Source organism: Nerophis lumbriciformis, linkage group LG31, assembly GCF_033978685.3.
Source record: "Nerophis lumbriciformis linkage group LG31, RoL_Nlum_v2.1, whole genome shotgun sequence".
NCBI lineage: Eukaryota > Metazoa > Chordata > Actinopteri > Syngnathiformes > Syngnathidae > Nerophis > Nerophis lumbriciformis.
Window position 1 is genome coordinate 17090001 of NC_084578.2, and position 12203 is coordinate 17102203.

At 36.9% G+C, this 12203-nt stretch overlaps 1 protein-coding gene across 2 annotated transcripts in view; it reads right to left on the reverse strand.

Annotated features, from left to right (window-relative positions):
• LOC133574354 (cyclin-T2-like) overlaps nucleotides 1-7864 on the reverse strand; it is a 26320-nt gene extending 18456 nt beyond the window's left edge. The window contains exons 1-6 of one of the 2 annotated variants that reach the window (XR_012049252.1): nucleotides 7675-7864; nucleotides 7120-7201; nucleotides 4636-4764; nucleotides 4285-4345; nucleotides 2727-2789; nucleotides 382-809 (exon numbers count right to left, since the gene is read on the reverse strand). Coding sequence is in view for 1 of the 2 variants with exons in the window: in XM_061926514.1 (XP_061782498.1) it covers nucleotides 764-809; nucleotides 2727-2789; nucleotides 4285-4345; nucleotides 4636-4764; nucleotides 7120-7201; nucleotides 7675-7832 (539 nt within the window). In the remaining variant the exon portion in view is untranslated. The remainder of the gene's footprint in view (nucleotides 1-381; nucleotides 810-2726; nucleotides 2790-4284; nucleotides 4346-4635; nucleotides 4765-7119; nucleotides 7202-7674) is intronic. The other variant, XM_061926514.1, reaches the window with a different exon arrangement.
• Nucleotides 7865-12203: the final 4339 nt, after the last annotated feature.

A 12203-nucleotide genomic window follows, 5' to 3' on the forward strand; every position in this document is an offset into this window, starting at 1 on the left:
GAAAATTAATGCATCAATCATCACAGCTGATGCAAATTATATGTCATAGTACACCCCCACCACACCCCGAGCCACTCCCCGACCGCCACAGGTATACTGGCCTTCTGGGGGAAACCCTGAATTATGTAAAATAATTTCATATAGTACATGCCAAGAGATGCTCAAAACTTGCCTACAGAATATACAAGCATTCTTAGCATGCAGGTCCTTAATGGGTATTGACTTTATGAAAGCTAAGACATTTAATGCAACAGCTTTTATGATAGTATTTGCATAACAATCAGAAAAACCTTGTGCATCTACAGACAATCATACGACACAATATATGCATAGCAAAATAATATGAAAGATAAGTAAGAAAAAATACTTTGCTGTACTTACCGGAAGGGCCTCTATGAGAAATGTTTACATCTGTGAAATCTTTAGCGGCTATTCAGGCTACCAGAGTGTCTTTTAGAATTCTGCACTTTTTCGCAACCGAAAAATATGTGGGTTTCAAGCGCACCACTACACTTCGCATTTTGCATTCAACCCATCGGTGCCAACACATGGTCCCTTGTACAATACACCGCACTGCGACTGGGGCCGGTAACGCTACAAGCCAACCTCGTCCCGCTCCCTTGAGGGGAAGTGAGGGGAGTAGGCAAGCGTCCCAACAACCACCAGTGCAAGTAGGGCCCGTTGGACACTGAAAGGGTACCCTGCATTACAGGAAGCAATGGTGTGCAGTCAAAGTGCAACAAAGGAGGGGCAGGATAACAACCTGTTGGTAGCCATGAAATAGGATGTCTGTGCCAGATCCTTGCTTGCTGTGGGAGACAGGAAGACAAAAGATAGGAAAATAGTTATAATTCGTATACAGTACCAACAGAATACAAACACTCAAAATAATCTGACTACCCACAACAGAAAACTTTCAATTTGTAAGCTATTTGCATTCTGTTTGTTTATATTCCTATTCAGTGGTTCTCCATTTACCTTCCTATTCAGTGGTTCTCCATATACCTATCAGTGGTTCTCCAATTATATTTGAATAACTTGCCATGACACTTTACAAAGTAAGCAAATAATTCAAAAGTTTAAACATTTAAAATTCCAAATAAAATACTTTTGTCCGTTTTTTTGTAGTTACTTGCTTTTGGAAACTTTTAGATTCGTGGAAGGGGCTCAGAGCAGGGGCCCGCTGCTCGTTGAGAAGTGCAATGCATGCTTTCATGTCAGTCTCAAATGGTCCAATAAGAAAATAAAAACTTGCTAGATTTTTCACAAGTCGCCATAAATCCGGAATGATTATTTTCAGTTGTGAAACAGTTTTATGGGTTACCCAGCATTCCTTTCCATGTGTGGTGTAACATTTTGTGTATGTTAGTGCGTAACTAATGTCTGTATGGTACAGTAGATAAGTTGCACAGCGTGTTTCATTGTGTGTTACCTTTCTGTTGGTATTGCTGTTAGCACCATGAGTGACATAGGTGCTTGGGTTAGTGACCGCCTGTTTCTTTGCGCCTGGGCAATAAATTGTTTTTTAGCAATAAATTAAAAAGGATAAAAAAAAAAAAAAATCTCCTCTTGCTTAGGCATATTTTTTGCCCCCAGGAGCTTCCACATGCCTAGGAAACCACGGCTAATACGAACGAAAGCAAGAAGTTTGTTCCCAGGAAATGAAAAGTGCTGTCAGTGGTTTAGCTTTGCGGCAACAGGCGTTGAACAAGTGACTGCACGCCGCAAATTTTGTTTAAAAAATTAAGCAGCTCAACGAATTTATTCCAGCATCTGAAACAGAAGCATTCAGCCGAGTGGCAGAAATGCAACTCTTTAAGAGGCAAACAAGACCGTAATAATGAACACGCTCGAGCGGAAAAGCAACTCAATGTGGTGGAATCAAATACACAAGGTATCATGCATGATTAAAAAGAGCACAATGCACATAGCGATCACCAAACCAGCCCCTCTGCACATCGCCAAGATGTGGTGCACATACAATGGAAAAGCCAGCGTTTATACACTAAAACTGTACTCCTTACAATGTTTTACTAATTTATTTGCATACATTGTACTATACTGTCTTTTATTCAAGACAAAAGTTTTAAGATAGCACACTATTGATTTGATTCCTTATCATTACTATTTATTAATTAATGGAATGAAATGTATTTATTGGAGTTTATTTGCATGCAATGTGCAATTCTACATTTTTGTTTACATAGGTATTTTATTCAACACATATGTATTTTATTCAACACATAAGTATTGCCTCCCAGAGGAAGCTCTTAATTCTGTTCTTTGAAAATAATTAAATACTAATGCAATTTATATCTGGTCTATATCTGGAAAGACATTCAAGAATTTTGCTCAGATGCAGAGTTTGCAGTGTAATTTCAAATGACTAGTTTTTGATAAGTAAAAGTGAAACTTGTTTTGAATTATCTCTGTCATTTGTATTTATTGGTTACTTTAAAAATGAGGGGGAAACAAATCGGGGAAAAATCAATGATTTTGCTTTCACCAAATGTTTACAATCTACCGGTATTCTTGGTTTTGGTCAAGTAAGTACTTTGCAGGTGTTGACAAACAATCACAAAACAAAGTCAAAGGGTAATTAAAAGCGAACCGTAACAGGGCAATACAAACATCAAGGCATCAGGGTTTCACTGCCCTCTCCAGCTATTTATTAGGTGCAGGGTAGAGTCAGAGGGCACAAAGAAAAAAAAGAAAGAAGCCTCTACCTCGCACTAGCTGGGAACATTTCACCACATCAGTGTGTGGGTGATCAATAGTAATTTCAAAGCCTGGAACAAAATACATGACAGGTGAGTTCAACAGACACACAGTTGGGAGGTGACATGTCATTTATTTTCTGGTGCTTTACTTTTTTTCCCAGAACATAACACTTGCAAGAGTGTTTAACTGAGTAATGTAAACGGAGATATGGAGAAATCACGTCAGTTGTTGTGGTATTCTCTGTGAATGACTAAAAAAATGTCACAAAACAGCTAGACCTGGGCATATATTGGATAAATGAATTAATCAAACGGAAACTGAAAATGAGCTTGATAACTTTGCCAGCCTCGACAATAGCAGTGTGCATGCGTGCTTATGGGCTGCAAGAGCGGTCATTCTTTGCATCGGTTTCAGCAGCTCCGGGCATTTGTACTACATGCACATAAACTGTAACAAGAAAACAATATTAACCGCTGTAAAACTCTTGACGGTTAGTAATACCGGAATAAATAAAAATGATCGAAAAACTGTTATTGATAACCACACTTAGATAAAATGATGTACCGTTCGCTTGATAGCTAGCTTATATGCTAACATGAAAACAAGATACATTAACGTATTTCCCCATTAAAAGACGTCATACCTCAGTCTGAATTTGAATAAACACATTACTGTCTAAACTACTAAGAAACAGTATTCACATTGAACATAAAGGCTGTGCTGTCTTTGCACAAAGTGAGCAATCAGTTTAAAGTTGAAACGCTGTGTTTTCAACAGGTAGTGAACTCGCGTTACGTCACATAAACACAAAGTAAAGCGAAGTGATTACCTCGGTTGCATTTATTAAAAAACATTCTAAAACATTTAAAAATTAAAATGAAATATTCATATGGCTCTCATGAAGCCAGAACAATATTTGATGTTTCCTCTGCCAGGAAAGTATATTCTGTGTCTATTTATTTTAGTTATTTAAAGAAACCTATCTTAGTTAAAAGATTTTTGTGCTTTTTGAGCACACTCAACAATACCACAATAATAAGCGTGACAGAGTATACTTTTATTATTTGTTTTATTTAACTTGAACATTTAAAAGTTTACATTTCAATTACAATGTTACTATATACGAGAAATACAATTACCGGTAAATGCATTTGAAAAGGTATAACTGCATTATTAATATGTATTATCATTACATCGGTATTAATTTGTTCTCAAAATAATGTTGACAATAATATTGTTTATCAGCAATAATTTGTAAGTCCAGCAAAATATTATCTGCCCAGGTCTAAATAAAGCAAAAGTGTGACAAGATTTAAAAAATGATGGTACAATGTAAATAATGTAATGTCAATTCAAGACATTCTTAATTGCAAAAAGAGAGAGAATAACATGTCACCTTGTTAACAATTCTTATGGTAAAAAATTCCAATATAAACAAATCACAGGTAGTGACTATTAAACTCAGTCATCAATATGAAAAAAACCCTAAAGTATGATAAGCCAATATTGGTTATGTCATAGTGCTCTTTCATAGCATCATCCACTCTGGACACCACTACTTACCAAGGGTCTGCAGCACTATGGATTCAAGTATCACCAGCTCTTGAGCTTGCTGGAGGTATGCCTGAAGTTTGATAGACAGTCATTACATAACAATTGTAATGAGTCTATTAGCTCACCTAACAACTGAGTTTAAATGACCAAAACTGAAAGCAGAGAGGCCATTATACTATATGTGGAATAATTTGTAGCTGTTTGGACCACACCAACAGCAGGCCAGAGTAGGGAAAATGGTCCCATCATAAAGGGAATGGCACAGGTTATACATTGAGAAACCATGGCCAACGAATGAACTGGAACGACGAGATGCAGGGCAAAAAAACACAGTGCTTCACATAAAGATCCCCAACTTACATTACTCTTAGTGTCAAGAGGAGATTCTTGAGGGTTGAGGCAGGCATGTGCAACTTTGATCACATATTCGAGTTTCCGTGGCTGCTCTTCCACTTTGGCAGCCAAAAACAGTGTTGTAGGAGATATTGCCTGCAATACAAAATATAGAAAATTGCGGAAATATGTGGTATCAAAATAAAACTGTATATGTATTGAAGGAAAACTGCACTTTTTGGGGAAATTTTGCCTTATGAGAGAACATCTTGTTTTATGCATTCTACCTCGGAAAAAGTTATGTCAGCTAACAATAGAGATAACGGGAGCCATGACTTCAGTGTGTCAATTGAGACCATGAAACCAACGAAAAAACATCCAAAAAGCACAAACAATACTCCAAAATTCACCTGAATATATTATAAAGCGCTAACGTTAAGGACCTACTTTTAGTGGCACATTGATTACAGAGAGGCAACTATGTTTATGCTGCTGTACTGACATCATCTGCCGGTGAGCTGCTGGATCGCCTGTGGGTTGGTGAAAGTTAATTAAATTTATAAATCATGCCTCTCACCTGGATAGTAGAAGATTGTTGCTATGAACCGAGAAGTTGGTCAACTTTGACATCCAACTAAGACCCGGGAATGCAGAGAAAGACACGAAAAGATGCTCGTAGGCACCTACCTTTTTTTCCCAACCCTTCGACCTAATGACTATTTCATCTCAACGGAAATATATGAACGTTCCATCAATCCGCATCCCAGTAAAAGCAAGCATTGTACAGTAAGTGTTTTGATACGTTTGTGAAAATAATGTGCCATCCGTATGCTAAAAATTTGCAAAATACGTAAATATTACTTTATTATGAATGTGCCTGTTACTATGTTACATATATACTTACGTGTATTTAAATTGGTGGAGGTTTTCGGATGTTTGAGAGCGCCTTACAGGCGGAATAGATAAATAATAAATAGCCAGAATCTATTGACGAGTTATAATTAGAGATGTCCGATAATATCAGGCCAGCCGATATCGGCCGATAAATGCTTTAAAATGTAATATCGGAAATTATCTGTATCGGTTTCAAAAAGTAAAGTTAATTACTTTTTAAAACGCCGCTGTACGGAGCGGTACATATCCGGTAAAACACGGACGTAGGGAGCAGTACAGAGCAGTTGCGTCTTACAGTCAGTAAGACTGACTCCCCTCTCCCACACACAACACATGAGTTGACGACTGCAGCATGAGAGGTTTACTGGCGACTCTTGATGACCTCATCAAACCGCCGCAAGCGGAGCATAACAACAACAAGAGTGTGTTGTTGCCGGTGCTGTAGCCGTGGCTAACAAGCGAGCTCGCTCTGTGACTCACTAACGACACCATGTCTATGAATTGGGGTTATTTTAAAGTGTGTCTGACGGATAAAAAACTGGCAATTTGCAATGACTGCAAAAAGTTGGTTATGCGAGGAGGAACCAAGACGTCTTCCTTTAATACAAGCAATTTGATCTCCCACCTCTTCAAGAATCATAAGGAGATACACGATGAATACAAGCGGAAGATGGATGAAAAGCAAACACCGAAAGCAGCTTGCAGTGAACGGAGGTGCCCTGTCTCAACGCAGCATTTCAGAAGCTCTGGCTGACTGCTAGGCCACTTCAAACACTCACCACTCGCTTGCAACACATTTGTGTTACTCATACGAATACGTTAGAGGAGGGCAGATTGAGCCCAGTTTATAATTTCCTGTTATACAGTATGCCAGGCCGCCTTGCACTAAAGGAGGACTATGTTATTGTTTACTTTATTGCTCTAGTATACTCTGGACTGAAGCTGTGTACCTTCATTGTTTTTGTAGCTGTTGTTTTGAGGCATGTTTAAAAAAAATAATAATAATGCACTTTGTGAAAGTCAAAGTATAGTATTTCCCATAGTTATAGTGGGTCTCAGGATTATCCCAGGGAGAGCATGTCCCAAATTCCAAGCTGCTGTTTTGAGGCATGTTAAAAAAAATAATGCACTTTGTGACTTCAATAATAAATATGGCAGTGCCATGTTGGCACTTTTTTCCATAACTTGAGTTGAAGTTGTTCTCTTATTTTGGAAAACCTTGTTACTTTGTTTAATGTATCCAGCGGGGCATCACAACATAATTAGGCATAATAATGTGTTAATTCCACAACTGTATATATCGGTAGATATCGGAATCGGTAATTAAGAGTTGGACAATATCGGCAAAAAAGCCCATCCATCCATCCATTTTCTATCGCTTATTCCCTTTGGGGTCGCGGGGGGCGCTGGAGCCTATCTCAGCTACAATCGGGCGGAAGGCGGTGTACACCCTGGACAAGTCGCCACCGCATCGCAGGGCAAAAAAGCCATTCTCGGATATCTCTAGTTAGAATGCATAAAAAGAAAAGTATGTTACTGTCTTGCATAGGGATTGTAAATGATTGGCAAAATTCCCCCCAAAACGTGCAGTTCCCCTTCAGAGGATAGAGTACTTACATTCCTGTGAAATTTGGTGAAAGAGTGGTGCATATAAAATCTATGCATGTAAACGATTGCTGTATTTATGGTTAGTTGAGAGCTGGGGTGTGGGTCAAGGAAATGATAGCATTGTTGAGTGGGTCAAAATATGTCCTTTTTTCAGTCCTATGAAGAAAAGGGGCAGCACGTTGCTAGATATGTGACGCTGCTAAAATGACTAGCGTCAAATCAGTAAAGAGGGACGATGAAATAGCAAATAAGACGTTTGTAATTGACTCTATTCATCTAAAATTAGGTAACTTGAACATCCAACAGGTGGACGTAATATTAACAAACATGCTTCACAGGCCTAATGGACAAGAACCCACAGCCTAGCCAGTTAGCATGCTACATTTACGCCTGGTTTAGCAGAAATATTCGTGTTGGTTTAACTGCGAATTAAATACATCATTAAAGTACGACACTCCAACGTAAAGTAATGGCGTTTAAAAATAGATGTGTTCGTTTTTCGCCAGGATTATTATGTCCGACTTTCGTTACCTCCCGTCGCCTCGCTCGGTTTCATAAGGATACACATTTAGCCTCTGACCCATGTCTTGGACCAGATTTGCCGCTTGTTGCCGGTAAGAAAGCTCCCTGTCCGGCTCCACTCCGTGTCGGCGAGACGGTGTGTTTTCCAGCTGCTCCCGGGTGAAAAACCACCTCGTAGGATCTCCCCGGTTCGTCGCCATTGCTCTACGACGGTCATGGAGAAACCGGATATGACGTCACCAAAGGGCAGGAAATAGCAATAGCCTACCCTTTAGTTTTTAAGTTAAAGACATATATCATAATATTAGATTGGAGCATATAGCAACTTATATCACTAATGTGTGGAAAAAAAACTAAACACGAATTGATTTACATGAAACCAGGCCCCGCGACCCGACCTCGGATAAGCGGAAGAAGATGGATGGATGGATGGCATTCATGCTTCCGCGCAAGACACCATCTGCTGGCCAAATGTATAATTACAAATTGTACCTTTTTTATTTTTTAATTATTATTTTTTGTTTTTGTTTTATAAACCTTTATTTGTAATATGCAACATCTACATACAATCAAGAAATAATAATACATATACTATAACATTTTAGTGGTGCATGTAGCAACTTATATCACATATGTGTGGCAAAAACTAAACACGAATTGATTTACTTGAAACCAGTCATGCTTCCGCGCAAGACCCCATCTGCTGGCTAAATGTATAATTACAAACTGTAGCTTTTTAAAAATTTTATTATAATTTTTTTTGTTTGTTTTATAAACCTTTATTTATAATATGCAACATTTAGATACAATCAATAAATAATAATACATATATCATAATATTGGATTGGTGCATGTAGCAACTTATATCACATATGTGTGTAAAAAACTAAACACGAGTGGATTTACATGAAACCAGGCATGCTTCCGCGCAAGACACCATCTGCTGGCTAAATGTATAACTACAAACTGTAGCTTTTTTTAAAAATGTGTATTATTATTGTTGTTTTAAAATTTATAAACCTATATTTATAATATGGAACATTTACATACAATCAAGAAATAATAAGACATATATCATAATGTTTGTTTAGTACATCCAGCAACTTGTATCACATATGTGTATAAAAAACTAAACACGAATTGATTTACATGAAACCAGCCATGCTTCTGCGCAAAACTCCATTTGCTGGGCAAATGTATAATTACAAACTGTAGCTTTTTTTTATTTGTATTATTTTTTTTTTTTTTTAGTTTTATAAACCTTTATTTGTAATATGCAACATCTACATACAATCAAGAAATAATAAGACATATATTATAACATTTTATTGGTGCATGTAGCAACTTACATCACATATGTGTGGAAAAAACTAAACACGAATTGATTTACATGAAACCAGTCATGCTTCCGCGCAAGACACCATCTGCTGGCCAAATGTATAATTACAAACTGTAGCTTTTTTTAAAATTTTCATTATTATTATTATTTTTTGTTTTATAAACCTCTATTTATAAAATGCAACATTTACATACAATTAAGAAATAATAAGAGATATATCATAATATTTGATTGGTGCATGTAGCAATTTATATCACATATGTGTGTAAAAAATTAAACACGAATTGATTTACATGAAACCAGTCATGCTTCCGCGCAAGACACCATCTGCTGGCCAAATGTATAATTATAAACTGTAGCTTTTTTAAATTTTTTAATTATTTTTTGTTTTATAAACCTTTATTTATAATATGCAACATTTACATACAATCAAGAAATAAGACATATATCCTAATATTTTATTGGTGCATGTAGCAATTTATATCACATATGTGTGTAAAAAATTAAACACGAATTGATTTACATGAGGGCTTCACGGTGGCAGAGGGGTTAGTGCATCTGCCTCACAATATGAAGGTCCTGAGTAGTCTTGGGTTCAATCCCGGGCTCGGGATCTTTCTGTGTGGAGTTTGCATGTCCTCCCCGTGACTGCCTGGGTTCCCTCCGGGTACTCCGGCTTCCTCCCACTTCCAAAGACATGCACCTGGGGATAAGTTGATTGGCAACACTAAATTGGCCCTAGTGTGTGGATGTGAGTGTGAATGTTGTCTGTCTATCTGTGTTGGCCCTGCGATGAGGTGGCGACTTGTCCAGGGTGTACCCCGCCTTCCGCCCGATTGTAGCTGAGATAGGCTCCAGCGCCCCCCGCCACCCCAAAGGGAATAAGCGGTGGAAAATGGATGGATGGATGGATGATTTACATGAAACCAGTCGGTAGCAAATGGATGGATGGATGGACAGTCATGCTTCCGCACAAGACACCATCTGCTGGCCAAATGTATAATTACAAACTGTAGCTTTTTTTTAAATTTTCATTATTATTATTATTTTTTGTTTTATAAACCTCTATTTATAATATGCAACATTTACATACAATTAAGAAATAATAAGAGGTATATCATAATATTTGATTGGTGCATGTAGCAATTTATATCACATATGTGTGTAAAAAATTAAACACGAATTGATTTACATGAAACCAGTCATGCTTCCGCGCAAGACACCATCTGCTGGCCAAATGTATAATTACAAACTGTAGCTTTTTTTTAAATTTGTATTATTATTTTTTGTTTTTGTTTTATAAACCTCTATTTATAATATGCAACATTTACATACAATTAAGAAATAATAAGAGATATATCATAATATTTGATTGGTGCATGTAGCAATTTATATCCCATATGTGTGGAAAAAATTAAACACGAATTGATTTACATGAAACCAGTCATGTTTCCGCGCAAAACACCATCTGCTGGCCAAATGTATAATTATAAACTGTAGCTTTTTAAATTTTTGTATTATTTTTTGTTTTATAAACCTTTATTTATAATATGCAACATTTACATACAATCAAGAAATATTAAGACATATATCATAATATTTGATTGGTGCATGTAGCAATTTATATCACATATGTGTGTAAAAAATCAAACTCGAATTGATTTACATGAAACCAGTCGGTAGAAATGGATGGATGGATGGACAGTCATGCTTCCGCACAAGACACCATCTGCTGGCCAAATGTACAACTACAAACTGTAGTTTTTTTTCTATTTTTATTATTATCCATCCATTTTTACCGCTTTATTTATAATATGCAACATTTACATACAATCAAGAAAAAATAATAATTAAAACAAGTACAGAAATAGTACAAAAACAGTACAAAACAACGCCAGGGGGTTATGAACTCAATAAAGTAACTAAAATAGAATGCAAAATATATATATGTAGCAAAATGTAAAGCCATTGGCTCACACAAGTTCCGTAAATAATCCAAATTTGGAACACAGCATCATAGTAACTGTATCTTAATCAACCACATACATGCTGAGATAGGCTCCAGCACCTCGCGCGACCCCGATAGGGACAAGCGGTAGAAAACAGATGGATGGGTGGATGTGTGATACTTTAAATTGTTGCGTCTGTTATGGCTCTTGGAAATGACAGTGAATCACAATTAATGTTTGATCGAATGGTTTGGGAGTTAGATTATTACATATATAATAAAATTATTGTAATATAATGTCTTCTTGTATTTTGCCAACATGGTAGTGTCAGGTCATACGGAAGGTGGTATAATGTTTTATGTTTTTTTAAGCAATGGTGGTACCTTGGCTTAAAGAGCAAGATGACAATATAATGTACACCAAGTACCACCTCAGAAAACACTTCAAGTACCTCCATACTGACCAACACTGAAATACAGTAGCACAGTTGGGTAAGTATTCATTAAAAACAAGGCGGAGATTTTATTTAAAAATGTGTTACATGTTACATTACACACAATCCCCCAAAAAATATCAACAATCATACTCCATAAACAGTACTTATTTACAGAGTTCTTTGGCGTATTAGTAGATGAAGTACCACTCGTGGTATGCGTACCACAGTTTGAGAATCCCTGACTTAGAATATGATGCACAGAACAGAAAATATTTAGTTCATTTTTATTTGGTTTTTTTAAGCAAAAATCTCTCAAAAATCCCATCTCCAGTAGCAAGCTCCTGTTGCGTCGACCAGCTCTTCCTCCCAGGAAATCTAAGTTACTGGTCAAGCCCAAGTTCTTTTGATGACATATATGCTGAGTAAGAAGGACCATCAAGACAGAATAGGAATATTTTCAAGTTTTACTAAAGCTTTAGCAGATCAGTTTAACCAGTACATTCATACCGGCTACTCCAGTTGATCTGACATTCAAACGGAAAAGCCAACTCCTTACACACAAAGAAAGCCCCTCGCAACACTGATAAGGAGAGAGACGTGGGGGTTGTTTTCACATTCCAAGGTTAAGACACTAACCAGGCATCTGAAATATCTAAAGAAACTGGTAGAATATACAAAGGAAAAGTACTAGATACTCTAAACATGGCTATGTAAAAAGAAATAACTCTTAAACATATATGCATTCTCCACACTACTAAGGTAAAAACTTCAACGACAACACACAAATCTATTCCATGGAGAACGATACTCGTATGTAAGTACGGTCACTGCAAACATGATTACAAGT